At 38.1% G+C, this 17,521-nt stretch overlaps 1 protein-coding gene across 4 annotated transcripts in view; it reads right to left on the bottom strand.

Annotated features, from left to right (window-relative positions):
- Positions 1-8,883, bottom strand: part of RNF180 (ring finger protein 180) — a 68,109-nt gene extending 59,226 nt beyond the window's left edge. For 3 of the 4 annotated variants that reach the window (XM_054288321.1, XM_054288304.1, XM_054288298.1), the window contains exons 1-2: positions 3,791-3,952; positions 1,570-1,665 (exon numbers count right to left, since the gene is read on the bottom strand). In XM_054288321.1, the coding sequence (XP_054144296.1) occupies positions 1,570-1,665; positions 3,791-3,949 (255 nt within the window). In that variant the 5' untranslated portion in view covers positions 3,950-3,952. Of the gene's footprint in view, positions 1-1,569; positions 1,666-3,790; positions 3,953-8,789 lie in introns of those variants that run through there. The other variant, XM_054288313.1, reaches the window with a different exon arrangement.
- Positions 8,884-17,521: the final 8,638 nt, after the last annotated feature.

The following is a 17,521-nucleotide window of genomic DNA, read 5'->3' on the forward strand; positions in this document are numbered from 1 at the left end:
ATTCAGAGCTCAGGAGGATCTGGAGGTAAGTCAGAATTGTTTAACACCCTGCATTCCCCCACACTTACCCATAAAAACACAGGATCTTGCCAGAGGAGACAAAGTGAATGAGGCAAGAGTTCCAAGGATATTAAGTGACACAGTGAACACAAAGATGTCAAAGGTGTACACAGAGAATTGCATTGTCTGCCTTTTTCACCAGAGGAGAATTGCTCCTCTGCATCCTTAAGCAAATGTGCCAAGCATTCAATGGGTTTTACACTTCCTCGGTCCCCAGTTTGACCCTCCAGGTTTTCAAATGCAAAAGCTAAAGGTGCAAAATAATAATTTAAAAGCTAAAAGTGAAAAGAATAATACTACTATCAATATTGAATTCAATTATACTGAAATAATTTAAGAGGCAAAAAAACCTCTAAAAAACTGCCTTATTATTAAAGATTCATGGTTAGGCGATATTGTAAAGTGACTCATACTATAACTCAACTCATGAACTGTAATTTTCAAACATACCTCTAAGATTAGTGTTTGTGAACATAACTATTATAACACAACAATGTTTAATTCATTGAAGTAGAGGATATCACTAATTTTAAAAAGTTTAATTAATGTTTAACAGAAAAATCCCACATAGAGAAATACAAAGAAGGAAGATTAAGGTTTTCTAAATTTCTGTATGCTTAGTTCTACAGTCATAACAATTTTTTTCTCTTTGTGCATTATTTTCAGTATAGGCTTGCTTAGGGCAGAAATTACTTAAAATACAGCAAAATTTTACACTGAAGTCTAAGGAATGCAAATAAAATTTACTTATCAAAATCAAAGATTCATAAAAGAAAATCAGTGAGGCAAAAAAACCCACTGCTTCTGCTTATTGGTATCTATGCCACAACATTAACTTCTAGATCATCAACAACTTAGAGAAAATAGCAACTGAAGCAGTCAGTACAACAAGAAATTTATGAGATGGTTTGTAATTTACAAATGGGCAGCTAAAACTCAAAAGCAGTGACACTGGCTTGTCATCAGACCTTTGAATTTGCAGAAAAGTATCTACTTCATATTCATATGACATATAAGAGCATATTAAGTATAAAACACATCATATTCCAAAAACTGCTCTCTTAACAAATCTGGACTCCACTTTTATGGGAAAACATGCTTCCTGTTGTCCCTGTCAACCTATACATCAAGATATGATGCTCAAAACAAAGAAAACCCCAAAGCCCAGGTAATAAATATAATATTAAGCATTGACAAACATGCAGAGAGGCCCATGACAGTTATTTGGACAGCCATAAATACATTCATCTGTTAAAGAGTAGGAAACAGAATTTATCACTTGTAGCAGTTCTGCATATATTAAAAAGCGAAACAAAATGAAACAATATTTAAGAGAGGAAAAAAAAGGTAATGGTAAATGGTAATGATAGATGTTCCTGAGAAGAATTCCCTCAGTTACAAGGTCTCTGTAACATACATGGACCTTGCCAGAATAGTGTCCTTGAAATTTGTCCCCCTTAATTATTTTACATGCTGAATAATGAAGATGCAAGAAAAAAAATCTACTACCTTTTCAATCACACATTTCACCCACTCTGGAATGGCTTCTAAGCTCACATGCCATACATTGCAAGAATTCTGAGCAGCAGCTGAAGGCTGTGATATCTGTTAATAAAACAATTACACTGTTACTCAAAATTTATGTAAGCTTTTTTTTCTTTGAATATAGTCAGAAGACAGTTCCCCAAAACCGGTAAACATTAAGAAATAAAAAATCTCAAATATGATGTGCTTCTTTAAGCTAAAAATCAGATAGATATTGTCAGTAATTATCTATTTCTGAATCTAAAAATATTGGGCAAACTCCTGTGGAAATGTAGGCGTCTGGAGGTGGTTTTGTTTTGTTTAAAAGAACAGAAAGTATGCTGTTGCAGGCCTTCCAAGAATATCTGGAAATTGATTTAAGAATCACTGTGAGCTGGCATAATTTTTCAGTAAAGACAGAAAAATATAAGTTATAATTTACATAAAGACTGTGATCAGCAATGCACAAATGCAATGAGTAGAATTCATTTTCTCTTTTTTTTTAGAATAACTAACAGAGTAAGCAGGTAGTCTTATCAACTTTAGAGTTTTTACAGCAATGTGATCAAGTGAAAAGAAATCTAAAATCCTGTAGCATTTCACTAATTGATACTAAAATTAAAACAACTGCCTAACTAAATAAGTGTTACAGGGATGGCTAAAATTATAAGGAAACTGGTGAGAAAGTCTTAAAATCAGCTGCTAAAATTTATGAATAAGGAAAGTTGTCAATGCCCATATTATTAAAGTCATTGAAATAAAAATTTTATTCTGCTGAGAATTAGAAGTGGGGCTATAGATAGAAGATAGAAGCTTTAAAAAATTTTCCAAGTATTGACAGAAGACAGATCCATTTATTATGCCTATGCTGGCTTTTTGTCCTATCTGTGAAGATCATCTGCACTTCAATGTACATTTAATTATTAGTGTTTAGACTGTGTTCTTAACTTCAACATTTGTTTTAAAATTTGTTCTGCATTTTTCTTCATTCATTATTCAGTTATGTCTCTGTGTGAAGGTCTAAAAATCATCTGTGAAAACATGCTGAAAACATTAGTCTTCTACATCCTAGTACTTTCACTCCCAACCTCTTTAGATATAGCATGAAATTACACTTTTTAATTTGCTATCTACAAAAATGGAGGAGAAACTACCTCAGCCATGTGCAATGATGGGTGGATCTCCACTCACAACTAAAAGCTCCACCATAGGGAACTTGGATAAAGGTATCTTTTTATTTTCACTACATTTTTTTTCCATGGAAGGAGTTGGAATTTCCACATTCCCCCCCGAAAAATCACTTCAAACCATGCATAAAAGAACCATCAAATATAAAGTGAGAAAATTATTCTAAAACTTCAAGCTCTGTAAGCAGAGTGATTAAAATGGGTTTTATTGATAATACTATCATGATCTTAAAAACTAACTTTGTTTCTACATCTATTGATTGTACCCCTGTCTAGTGTGCAAAAGAATGTTATTGCATTACTAACACATTAATAAAAAACATCACCACCTTCTCTTCTATTTGCTTTTTAACTTTGACTCAAGAGGCTGTAAGCCTTTTTGGCACATTTGGAAAGACCCTAGCTCTTTAGGATTAGTAGCTGCCATTATAAAACAGTAGGAAATACTTTGTCACGGTTTTATTTTGTGTAATAATCCTTCTGTTTATTTTAATAAAAACAATATAAATTACTGAGCAGGGTATAACCCTGCTCAGGGCAGACTAATCTTCTGAGCTATTTTTGTGCACAGACTATGGCCCATATTTAAAAAATGAAGAGCAAAATATCCCTGATGTAGGGATATTTTACACACAGTTAACTACCAGAGCGGAAATTAGAACCAGTCTTTAAAATACATCTTATACACAAAGAGTTGTCCATTAAGAGATATTAAAAAAAAAGACTGCTTTAAAACCATCAAAACTAAACCCCATTTTTATATTAGAAACGGTAGTGCTCTATATAAGCTAGTAGCCAAGTGTCCATGAGCACCAGCCTGCATATGGCAGAACATGAAGGTGATCACTGCCTACTTGGCTTCACTAAAATTATTTCCTCCACTACTCTCTACAGAAATGTCTCTTCTTTACTACATACGAGAGATTAAGTACAAAGTGAGGCTAAGTCTAATACTTCTTCATTTAAAATAAATGGCACCAGAAGGACTTACAAACTCCCTCAGAAGAAGCTATACTTACTTGGGATGTTTTTTTCTCACTACATTTTGCAAGAAAAACAGAATTTGCTATATATTTTCCACATCTCCAGCAACAGAGAACACCAGCCCCTTGGTTGTTCATTATGTCAGCTTGGGATTTTGCGGCTCTGTATGTTGACCTGTAAAGACCACAAAGCATACAATTTGGTCACCCACTGAAACACCAGTTTTCTCTTGAGACCTTGAAGTCCATAAATACTCTCACCACTGTAGTGGAGACTAATACTCTACTTACAAACATACTCTGATCTTATATAGCATGCCGTCTAGATGTTTTTAACAGCAACATGAAACAGCTGGTTTTATTTCCAGGTTGCAAAAAGAACTAAATAGCAACAACAAAAGACAACTAAAACCAAAATAAAATAAAACAAAACTGAACAATCAACCAAACAAAAATCTGGTCCAATATTTGGACAAAAGATAAGAGAACTGGACATATTCCAGTTTTTATGGAATACATACACACATATAATGCCAGATAACAATAATGAATGCCAACATAAAACTATAGATGACTGATTCCTTTCTCAACATGCCCCTGGAGGCTTGCTCCCTTAAATTAGTTTGTGTGCAAGGATGAACACTACTGGTGCAACCATTTTTCAAGGACTACATTAAGACACCAGAAGGACAAGACAAATATTCTATTTTTCTCTTTTTGGGTCTTGCTGCATCCTGATTGTCTCTCTGGTCTTCTCTAGCTTCTTCCAAAATCTTCCCCTTTTGTCAAGTTTTCTCCTAAGACCCTCCAACTTTTCTTTCAAAGTACTTATGTTTTTACCCCCTTGTGCTAGCCACATGAAAAAAAATAAGAAAATCTTTTTCATCTACATAGCAACTCAAGCCCTGTAGTAGAGTTAGGCCTACTCCAAGTGCTGAAGTGCACAGCACTCATTGATGGGCATGCTGGACTATAAAACTAAAAATCAGTGTAAAAAGTTTCAGAGTCCAAACATCTAATTTTGCAACTATTTTAACATTTAAATTTTTTCAGTTTTCACTAACTAAAGAAACTTTGAGGTCTTCACTAAAGGCTGTCTGAAGAGCAGTTTGCCTTATTGAAAACATACAGACTTTTGCATTTTCCCCATTTCTACCTTTCCTTTTTCTGCCTTGTTTTCTGATTTAATTAAAGACAATGAAACACACAGAGAGGTTACTTATTATCTTTTATTTACATCTGAGGTCTTCATTCAGCACATTTTTTACTTTTCTACAAAAGTAAAGGTCTGAAATGTAGTCTGACAAGGACAAGCAGTAACATGTATACATATAGTAGACTCTGAGTTTATGCGCAGTTTTTAACAATCAGATGGATCCACTCTCAGCTTAAGAAGTGAAATTAAGGTAAACATTAAATATTTCCTTGCAATATCACAATTAAAATGAATTTTTATTAAGGGTCTACTAACGAATCTTAGGACAGACAAGCAAAGGATCATGCAAGAGACAATTACATAAAAGCTAAGAACTTATACTAGCAACCTGTCTTGTTCCTGACAAAATTTGAATGATTCAAAGACTTAGACTTAAGCAGAACTTCAGTTTTTACTTAAGTAAAACTTAGTTTTTACTAACCTACCTTTGTCAGTGCTGCTACTTTCTGTATCAGACATAACATATAAAATAATGAACTTGTTTATGAATGATTTTTTTAAAAGTAAATTCATTCTCTGAAAATTTTTAGAAGTACTTTGTATCCCTTTGCTGTTACAACACTAGGCACCACAGGGTATTGAGAGAATGATTATCAGTTATGAATTTCTTTATATCACTCAAACACTTTAAAGCTGTTCTAATTAATTTAACCTTCACAAATTCATAATACACTTCTAGAATGAATCCAATTTTACAAAAGTTCAGTGTGAGCATCAAATCTAAGATCAGCCAGGATGGACTGAAAGATATTTTGCATGCAGCTAGTTCACACATTCTTTTAGGTACAGCCATATCCTTATCTACCCGAATATCTTCTTGATATGAGGTGATACATACTTGCATCACTTTTTATGCTGTATTTTTTTATCCAAATGATATATTTAAGTCTCTATATACATTCTGTTCCCCTTAGAGAACAGGATGTCTTGCTATCTTTTGAACAGCTGTTTCATTTGAAGCTGATGACTGGAGAAGGGCAAAAACCACTTTGGGATAGACCTCTCAATAATCAGATAAAAGACTGATGAGCACCTGCTCTATTTAAAAGCCAAGGTTCAAGTCATGCAAACAAAAGCTCTCTAAGGATCTCACTGGCATTTGAACTGATGTAAACATCCTCCTTCTCTATAGCATCTTCCAAGATTTACTGCAAAATAAAAGTCTTTTAATTATTTATTTTGTTTAGTTAGTTATACCCTTTGAGAGGTTCTTCTTAGTTCAGCATATACCTTTTATTTAAAATTACACTTACATAAGAGAAATGAGTGCATAATATAAGTGTAATGACACACACAGCATGGTTGTATTTTCTTGTGTTTTGTGTAAGCAAGAGTGCTGATAGTGAACTACATGGAAAAAATCCAAGTCAAGTGGATACTTTTTAAAATATTACAGTACAGCAGGCTGAAGTGTTCTTCTGGCCTAGGAGTATTTAAAAAGTAAGCAGGTGTATTAAAAATCTGCTTGTCTTTTGCAGACCTCACAAAGGAGAGAAGAAACTCTACAGATATATGTCAACACACTGCAGAAGTTTCTACACACATCATGTTTCTCATTTACTGCATTAATATGCATTTTTATTTTGTTTTGCACATAAGTTCAAATGAATGCATATGACCACAGAATTTTGCAGGTTTTTTGTTTAGTTAAATGCAGTTTAACCACAGTGTCTTAGTCTCCTTCAGCAAAAAGTGTCTACATAAAAAGTTTTTCATTTGGAACTCCAAAAATAGTGTCAGGCCCTGAGTGGGCCTTTTTATCTCAGTACTAGGTCACGTGTGTCTGCACTGCTTTCAGGTCAGTTGCTTTTTGTGAACTCACGCTTGTCTCCCAAGTAGCATGCAGACATATCAGAGCATTTAAAAGCCTATATTCTTCCATGGCGACTGTCTGATGACCTTCAAACTCTTTTTTGTTATTTATTCCCAGCAAAACTAATAGCAGAGTCCTAAGACTTCCTTTCCAAGTCAGTCTCGGTCCCTTTTCTTGGAACTCACTGGTCTAATCTTCTCTTACAGACCTTCGATGAAGATTTTACAGCCTTCCCAAACTACTTCATTGTCTTCTTATCTTTTATTATTAACTTTTTCCCAAATACTTACATGGAGTTTTCTTCTAACTTCCCTTATTTGCTGTGAATCCAGAGAACAAAATTGCTCCTTTTGTGCAGAACATTTTAAAACTTTAAACACTTATTAGTTATTAGCTTCAATCTTGTCTTTGATTAAATAAATCTTTCTTGATCTCCAACTGCCACTGCTATTTTGTGAACTCCTTCAAAAGGGTGAGCTATTCTTGCTGAATCCAAGTTCTGAACACAGAACTCACTGCAGTTTTACCAGCTGAGAAGACTAGACAGATTACAAAAATTATCTAAATCATCTAAATTTCTTATAAAGTTCCAATAGTATAATATATTACATTTTGGTAATTCTGCCTTCAAAAGGATTGCTAAAAAACATGAAGTAGGACTCCTATTAAAAATTCTCATATGTTCACAGTGAAGAATGAAACACAATCCCCTAAATTTCTGTTGAAATCCGGTCTAGAATTTCAACTTGCCCTTCATTCACAAATATATAAAAATGAGAAAATAAGTGTAGCAACACAAGTGGTTATCAACGCCTTTTCTTCAAAAATCACCTATGACCCCTTCGGAGCATTGCAGCCATTAAAATTACAATAATATTTATACCGTAGTAAGAAACTAGGGCACTGAAACTTCAGCAACAGTTATTGACAGTCTTAAAAAAAAATTAGATGAGAGTCAGCTTTGTAGGAAGATGATAGAGAAAAGCTAAATGAGCTGTCCTAGCCAACAAGAGTCCATATCCCAAGTTCCTGTTCCCAGAAAAGGAGGAACTGATACTTTACCAGACAGAGAGACAACCATGGAAGACATTAGGGTATGCTTTAAAAACTTCCTGCCACTTTCCGATCTCCAAAGTATTTCTGATTAAAGAAATGCTTAAAAAAACTTACTTCAACAACGATTCTCAATAACATAGCACTAAGATACGGAGACAGAAAAGAAAATTTAAAGGACTGTCTCCAGGCTGCCGAAGAAGAAAAGCAGAAAGATGCACCATCTGCTTCTTCACATCTCCTTCTTGTCTACAAATTCTTTTACCAGTTCAGCCGTTGCGTGATCAGCTTCCGTATGACGGAAGTTAATGTCAGAGGGTGGCCAGAATGATACTTTTGTACCAAGACTAACCAATGTAATAAACCGAAGTTAAAAAAAAAAAAAAAAAGTTGCTTGCAACAAATTTCTTGACTTGCTTAATCCCCTGCTGCATGCTGCCTAAACCAACAGGTCGTCCAGGCACAGCTGGATATGGAGGGTGTAAATGGCTTTGACAGGGAGCAGACCTGGCGGGTCACTGGAAGATCACGGATGGGCGTGTGACCTCGTTTATCCAAGAGATCCCAGAGTCAGAGCTGCCTGTTTCATGCTCTTACACATCCTGGCACTAGTTGTTGCACAAAGTAAAGACCGAAACAAGCAGGAACAGGGTGCCGCTGTCCCAGCACAGCGCGGGACACCAGGCTGTCACTGCCGCTGCCCCGGACACCCCGAACCCGCCCAGGCCCGATCGGCTGCCCCGCCGAGTTAACCCCGGGAGCGAAGGCACGGGGCTGCCCCTCAGGCGGGCGCCGGGCTCACCCGGGGGCGGACAGCCCGGCCGCTCCCCCGGCTGCGGACGGCTGTCGGCACCGCCGCGCTCACCCGCGCCCCCCGCGCCCCCGGCCCGGGCCCGCCTCGGCCCCACGGGCGGCTGCAGCGCCTCCCGCCGCCCCGGCCCCGCTCATCTCACCGGGCCGCGCCGTGCGAGGCTGCGAGGAGGAGGCGACGGCACTGGAGCGACCGGGCGGGCGGGGAAGGGGCTGCGCAGCAGCAGCTGCTCCCGCGAACGGGAAGAGATGGGAGACAAACGGCGGCGGAAAGCGCTCCGGCAGCGCGGCCCCTGCCCTCGGGAGGCACACGGCGGCAGCCCGGGCCGCCCTGGCGGCTGCTGCGGCCGGCGGGGGGCCCTCGGCGGCGGCGGGGCCAGCCCTGCTGCCGCGGGGACGGAGGCAATGCCCGCGCCAGCCTGCGCCGAGCCCTGAGGCCGGCACGTCCTCTCGTCTCCTGACTGGCAGAGATGGAGCGGGGTGGGGTCAGCGCCGGCGGCAAGCTGTGACCAGGGAGAAGAGAGGCGGAGAGAATTAAGGCTAAGGGAATGAACGACAACTTTTCAGTGGCCACTGGGGAAGAAACTTTGTTCCCTCAGGCCGGAGGAATCAACCCAGAGATGGTAATCTCATAGAGCGAGGCCAGGGACGTGGCAGGGACGGGCGAGCGTCCGCCGGCCGTCACCTGCAAGGCTGGGTGTCCTCAGAGCCCCTGGCTGCCCTAATGTACAGCAAGGGAAAGGAGGAAGCGTTAAATGACACGGGGCAAGGGAGTGAAGAACACTTATGAATCGGTGTAGGAAATCGCTGCACATCAGGCGGGGCTCCATGGAAGGAAGGGCGGCACGGCGGCCCCAGGCCGGTGAGCGTGTGTGCCCAGAGAACCGAGCTGGCCGCTTCCATCCCTGCGGCGTCCCTTGCACCTCAGCGGGCATTTGGTCTCTTGCGGTGACACTGTGGCTTGACCGGGAGCTGATACGTGCTGACAATCTGCTCTTGAAGCTAATGACAATCTTCAAACACGAGAATGGAACAATTTTAAAGCAGTGTGAGAGTAAGAAAGGCTGGAAGATTGCTGACGAAAATTAAATTAGAGTCTGTTCACTTCTTTGCCTGTGGAGGTGATTTGGAAAAATCAAACCTTCATTTCAGGCTTTCTCCTATATTTATGATATATAATTTCTGTGATCTTTTTTATATTTCAATATACAGTCCCTGCAGGTCAAGACAAAATTATATTATTAGGTAGCTGTAACATCTGGGCTCTCATGGAGACCAAAGTGCGCTGCAAAGGTTACAAAGTACACAAAGATTACAACCTGAGATGTTGTGGTAATCGCTACTTTTTCTTAGTGGAGGCCCAGTAAAGAACATCACAAGTAGGATGCTCCCAATAATTAAATTATGTTTTATTCTGCCATGTGCAGTACAGTAACTGTAGAAAAAATGGACTATTATTTTCAAATAATTTATAGTGTGCTACAGTATGCTCAAATTTAGACTAAAATGACTATTAGACAAAGCAATATTTATCAGTCATAAAGAACTGCAGTTTATAAGGCAAGTTTTAGCAAACTTAATTGATAAAGCTATAGAGAAACACATGAAATAGGTGAATGGAAGAAATAAAATGCAGATTAAAAGAATGAGTTCAAGATATTTTAGGCCTCAACTTATGGCATAGAATAATGTTGAAAATATTAGGAGAGAGATATTTTAATTTTTTTCATCTCATTTGTTTCAGTTTAAGTAGGATGTAGTGTTGGACTACTTGAATTTAATGGAATCCCACATTAAAAGATAAAAAGAAATAGTCATGAAGGTGGCTCTGGGGTTAAGAGGTGAAAAGGACCGTATGGCTCACATCGCAGCAACAGCAAATGGAATGAGGAAGAATGAAACTTTGCTGCTGGCTACAAGACTATATTCAGAGCCATTCAGCTGTACTGTGTGGGTAACTGTATTGATTATCTTATAGATAGTGTTTGCCTATCACAGAGCAGCTGGACGGTGGAATACCAGAGAGGATGAATTTTGCTGTGGCTTTAGGACTCATGACAGGCTGATGCAGTAGCTAATTCGAAGGCAGGCTATATATGAAATGCCTTTTGCTAGGATAGCCCCTTAAGTCTATGGTGGGAGTTGAAGGATCAGTGCACAGTAAGTCAGCAGCCAGGGAGCATCTTTGCTGTTGTGAGACATTGATCGTGTCTCAGGAGGACTGCATTGAAGGCCTGTGCAATGAGCCATTGTGCACTGAAGCACCCTGCAGGGCTGTAGTGACTGCTGCATACGCAGTGGCACATTCTGTTTTCATGTCATGACAATGGAGAGTGTATCCAGCTCACAGGTACTCTATGGGAACCTCTAACAAGTGGTCATGTATTCCAATAATCACACCAGGAACATGTCATTTCCATTCCAGTTGTGTTGATATAACTGCCTAGAGGGAGGGACGACCTAATTGTCATTCCTGTAGCGTTTCTTTCTTTACCAAAATACTTCATTACAAGAAGTTATGTTTTCTGCAGCTATTCAGTAGTGCACTAATGACCATCCAAAGCATTAACCCAGTCTGTAATCCCTGGTTTTCAACCCATTAGAGTGCTCCATTATGTGGTCATCTCCAAGACCTGCATATCAATTATTTGGTCACGTGTTCTGGAAAATGGTCAGAAAGGGAGCATTAGGAGAAAAGAATGAAGAAATTGAAATTGTTGAGTAGAACTTTTGGGACTTGACATTGAGCATAGAAGGAAAATCATCTTTGCCATTACCTGCTGTTTTATTTTTTTGTTTTGTTTTGTTTGGGTTTTTGTTTATTGTTTGGGGTTTGTTTGTTTGTTTGTCCCCCTCTACCCTTTTTCTTTTCTTTTCTAAGCAGCTTGCATATTTGAACAGCATTGTATCTGGAGAAGCCCAATGAGCAACCATGGCCTCTCTCACCCTTCACTATTGGATTAACTGTTGGATGAATTTTGTTAACACTACGCACTACAATAGCCATCAAGCAAAAATGTTGCAGACATCTTTTCATGAAAATTCTTTCTTAGGATTTTTTCCTGCTGAGAAGCTGAGAGGCTTCAGGAACAAATTATAAACAATGGTTATCTGCTGCTGTGGAATGCAACAGGTGCATCTGTGATTGGCCCATCTCGGATGTTTACAATTAATGGCCAACCACAGCCCAGTTAGCTTGGACTCTGTCCGAGACACAGACCCTTGTTATTCATTCCATTCTATTCTTAGCTTAGCTAGCCTTCTGAGATGAAACTTTTCCTTCTATTTTTTAGTAGTTATAATGTAATATATATATCATAAAATAATAAATCAAGCCTTCTGAACATGGAGTCAACATTCTCATCTCTTCCCTCATCCAAGAACCCCTGTGACCACTGTCACACATAACATTTTTACTGGAGAGATGGAGATTATATTTTTGTGTATTTTTATCCTATTGAGAATACAGTCTGACTTTCAATTCAGCACACTGCTGAAAAGCTTTTCTTATTACAAGGTAAATTGTAAGAAAATGACATTTCATACTTTTTTTCTTGAAGATAATGGTTTGTAATTGATTTGTAAATCTTGTTGTACTCCTATAATAAATGTAAAATCTATGCAGAATATCCATCAATTAACAAAACATTTGCTTTGATTTGTTTTGCTTCTTTTGGAAAAATAATCAAATCCATCTAAAATTGTGATGATAAGCTGGATTATAGTTAGGGAAAACATTTTTAAGTCCCATAGGACTACTAATAAAGTAATTTTTAATATAGTTTTCTTATATAGTTAATATAGTTTTCTCTGCTTATTCCCTGGAATGGAATCCAGAGCTGTGTTAAATCTAGGGATCCTTTCTGTGCTTCACAATCCTGGTGGTCAAGGAATCCTTCTATCTTGAGAGAGGACAAAAGAAAACATAAAAAGCCATATACTGCTAATATAGTAAGTAAACTGAACTTTGTTGCTTATCAGCTGTTGAAAGCTAGTTCCTAGAAGGGAAACTACTTATACAGAAAAGATGTTTATCCCACATTTCCCTTGACTTGGGAGAACATACTAGTTATCCAGCTGAAAATAAAAGCACTGGGGTTTTTTTTTCTACATGTGGTGGCATGGTTTCAAAGGATTTATGTTCTGTGGGAATATACAGGATGGAGAAAAATGCCTGTGCCTAAAGAATTGCGGAGCTTACATCAGAAAGGGAATGTCTGGGATCTTCAAGGAAGAACTTGAGTGTTTTTCACTAAATAGACATGAAATCGCACTAGCCACCCTTTGAAGGGGGTTTTGTACGATGTGATATTTAGTCTGTGTAAGTAATACCATTAAGCCAATCATTGTAAATTTTCATCAAGGCTTTTGATTAAGTTGGTTCAGTTTAGATTTTAGTGAAGAAAAACAAAGTATTAAGTGCTTGACTTGTAAAGTGAGCTTACATAAGCTAAAGAAATTCAGCCAATCTGAACTGCTTAGCAATTTGGGGAAGATATCTGAAACTGAAGTTAAATTTCTTTAAAAACCCAAGAATTTCTATCCCAGCAAGGATAATACTTCCAGAAATAATGTTAGAATGAAATGGATTGTTACTTGAAGCAGTATTTTCAACAGACTTTCAACAAATAGAAAAGAACAGAAAGGAATCAAAAAATACTGATCAGCAGATGACATCTTTTTTGAGAATGTGGAATAGTAATTAAAGCTGCTGAAATTGAAGCTGGATTAGAACTTGTAAAGAATGTTACTTTATAACCTTGGCTGTCACAGAGTTGGAAAACGAATGAGATTCAAGTGAATGAGATTCAAGTGAATAATATATAAGTTTATGCACTTTGAGATTGCTGGCAAGAATTTCTGCTATCAGGTGGTGACTCATCAATTGGAAGAAATAAAGAGGTTAAGTAATGGAGTATATTAATTGATCACAGGATGTCTGTGCATTGACTGTGTGATGTAGCGCTGGAAAAACTAATTCTGTCCTGGCATTTCCAGTACATGCAGGTGAATACCAGTGCTCTGGTAATTTTTAATTTGAAATAATATGGATAGTGATGATAATAATAAATTTTTTTAAAAGTTAATTTCGGCACAAAGAAAAATACTAGGGTGATAAAAAATGTATAGAGCCTGCTTTATGGGAAAACAGAAATGGCTTTGTTTACTCAGTTCAGCAAAACAAATGCTGCGCAAAGTTTTTCTTGAGAGGTCATCACTGAGGAAATAAAATATTATTGCAGCCTTTTATAACTTAGGAAATGTATACAAAAAAAAAACCCCACCCAAAATTATTTGACCAATAAGAAATTTAGTTGTTGAAAAGTTGTAGTTGTACTACCAGGGAGATAAATGGAAAATCTTCATAAGAGAAATATTGGAGAAAATAACCACCAACTAAGTTTTCCAAAGTTGGTGGTGGCACTTTTATTTTTAATTTATTTTTTTTGTGAAAATAAGATTATCCTTGGTAATTTGTTACCTCATTACTCTGTGTCTGTGTTCTTAGTCCTGATTTCCCTTCCCATGAGAGGCACTGTCTTGTCAGTGCTTAGTACATATAGAAGATAATATTTCCTAAGTAGTGTAAAAACATCTTTTATATCCTTCAGAGGGAATATAAAAGAATTCAGGGTTTTTTCAATATTGCTGTCATTCAAACATTCTGAACAGCTCTGCACAGTAATTTCTATTTGGTGGAGTTTAATCTTTCATAACACTGCAGCATCATCCTCTGTTTTACCATTGTCTAAATTACATCTTTGTAAATATGTTTTTATTGCAGCATTATATGAAGCAGTTTGAAATGCATTACTTTTCTAGAATTATCAGTTTAACTTTTCAATAGGAATGGGTAGAAAAGAGTGAAATTTTCCTTTGGTCATTAGTCCTAATACCTACATGTACCAGGCTTGTTCTTAGGCTGAGATATAAGGAAATTACTATAGAATGGTTTGGATTGAAAAAGACCTAAGAGATCATCTGGTTCCAAACCCTCTGCCATGGGCAGGGGCTTCTCCCATGAGACCAAGTATCTCAAAGCCCTGTCCATCCTGGCCTTGAGCACTCCCCGGGATGGGGCATCCACAAAGTGTCTGGGCAACCTGTCCCAGTGTCTGAAAACACTCACTGTGAATAATATCTTCCTAATATCTAATCTAAACCTGCCCTCTTTCAGTTTAAAACTGTTACCCTTGTCCAGTTGCGACTTGTTCTTGTAAAAAGTCCCTCTCTGGCTCTCTTGCAGGCTGCCCACTTTAGGCACTGTAAGATGCTAAAAAGTCTCTCTGGAGCCCTCTGTTCCTCAGGCTGAACAGCCCCAGCTCTCTCAGCCTTTTTTTATAGCTGAGTCACCCCAGCAGTCTGATCATCTTGGGTCTGAACTCATTCCAACAGAACATTTTTCCTGTGCTGTGCCCCCAGAGCTGATGCAGCCCTGCAGGTGGGGTCTCAGCAGAGCAGAGCAGAGGAGCAGAATCCCCTCCCTGCCCTGCTGCCCACCCTGCTCTGGATGCAGCCCAGGACACGTGTGGCTGTCTGGGCTGGCAGTGCCATGGCTGGGTTTTTTCCAGCTTCTTTCCTGGTTACTATCCTCTTAAACTGAAAATTGCGTTGAGTTTATCTTTTAAGTAGTGTTTGTCTTTTATGTATGCCTAATGTATTTAATCTTATTCCTTACAAATATTAAATAGAGAGTAAGAAAAAATGTAACCTGTTCTTGATTTTAGAAGACGCTCCAACCTAAATAATTACTTTATCCTTGAGAATAGATCAAAATATTAATTTCATATTACCTGTTTGAGTGGATATATACTGATATATACTGTGAACAAAATATTTTTGTAGAAATAATGATTTCCACATATTTTTGTCTTGTATTAAATAATTTTTTTTAATTTCCTTTTAATGACATTCTGAACTCTATTCTCTGAACATGCTGGAACTTTGCAAATAAAAATATTGGTACATAATAAATCAATGGATAATGAATTAATATCTAAATTACTCTGGAATTAGCTTGCTAATGTATATATTCTAGTTTCAGTTACATAATTATGAAAAACTTACTTGTCTTACACTCAGTAGACAATATCCTCATTCAGATACCAATTTCAGTTGAGGACATGAAGAATTTTGAGACAATTTCTAGCTTTACTTTTTGAAAATTATTTCTGTTTCAGTTTCTGAGTTGAGAATTTTGGTCTAACAAATTCTATGTTGCACTTGCGATTTGCAGTTTGATGGCACAACAAAACCAAAATGGAGATCTTTGAAGCTTTCTAACAAGAGACTGTGTTCAAATACTCTTTTGTTGTAGTTGAAAGAACCTCCTACACTCATTATGCATCTTATTTTCATTATTACTGAGAAATGATGCCTAGGAATTCTCCTGACAGATCTCATAGAGATCCAAAATTCTTAGAGTTATCAAAAAGAGCGTAATATAATATGATGCTACAGTAAATACTGTTTTCACTTCAGTTTTTTATGTCTTTCCAGATTCTACATAATTGTTTCCTCACTGCTTTTGCCATGGAAGTCCTTCTCCAATCCTTGAATGTAGGCTCTGGTTTTATCCCCACAAACAGGCCTCTTAAAGTAACCATTTCAATTACCAAAACTAAGTACTGATAAGCTGAAAGGAAGCTCTCTGCTTTACCTATGATTCTTGCAGAGTCAGTGCAGAGTGACATTCCTTAAAATGTTCTCTGTTCCAGCACTGAGAATACTTCCACAGCTCTCAGTAAGAGCAACCAACCATGTAGCCATGACTCTGAACTCCACGTCAAAGTAGTACTGCCACAAACTACCACTGCAGTTGATTTTATTCCCTTTGGCATGGTTTAGTCACACTCTCACTTCAGGCTTAAGCCGTAGGACAAATGCTTAAGGAAAAAGCTATGTCCCCACAGTCTCTAGGCTTAAATATTTTAAAAATCTTGTAGTTTATATTATGGACATTATAAACTGCAGACAACTTAGGAGCTGCTTAAACCTCTTCTGAGTCTCTTTTTCAATTTTAATGCAAAGCTTGAATGAGATACCCACACAATGTCTTCAGTGCTACTTAAAAATCTCTCTTGTTTATGATATTGGAAGATATGACATGGTTCTCTAAAGCAGCACTTAGAAGCCAGGTTTTTTTGAACCTGAGGGCATCTCATATGACTCTTAAGAGTTTATTTACTGGCAGCTGAATATTCCATTGAAGTGTATCTGAGATGCCTAAAAAGTAACTGTTCTTATTTGTCTAAATATTTCAGTTTTTAAGGGTGACTGGGACAACAAAAGCAGTTTTGGGCATCAGTTTCCGGTAGTGAACACCTCTGCAAAGTGAGATATGTGCTTCTGCTGAATTCAGGGCATTTTCTGTGTAAACTATGCCTTTGTTTTTGAACTTCCAAATAGGACTTGGTGATTTCCATAGACGGAGCTTGGAGCTGTCCATATGGGGACTGCTTGGGAAGTACTTGGGCCATGGGGAACTAGATAAGTGTCCTTCTTGAGGGACCTGGGCTCTTCTTTCTCTCAAGTATCTTTCTTGAGGGACCTGGGCTCTTCTTCCTCTCCTCTGTGAAGCAGTGAATTTAGGTGGTCTTCTCCATTCTGCAGTGTGTTATGGTGTTGGCCAAGGAGAGCAGCTCCTTGTTCTTGGGTTTCTCTGCCCTGTTGCAAGATGCAAACATGGTTGTGAAGACTGGGTGGAGCTGCCCATCTGCTCAATAGAACCTTGCTCAATAGAATCTTGTTTATGTTACTCCCTGCTTTACCAGTCCTGCCTGGGATGCATTGTGTGGTGGACAATGAAGAAAACAGAATTTCCTCCTTTTCAGGCAGGCTGTAAACACCAACATTTAGTCAATGGACTCAATTT

This window comes from Melozone crissalis, unplaced genomic scaffold (genome assembly GCF_028551555.1).
Source record: "Melozone crissalis strain CALT ecotype California unplaced genomic scaffold, PUWL_Pcris_2 ptg000005l_1, whole genome shotgun sequence".
Taxonomy (NCBI): domain Eukaryota; kingdom Metazoa; phylum Chordata; class Aves; order Passeriformes; family Passerellidae; genus Melozone; species Melozone crissalis.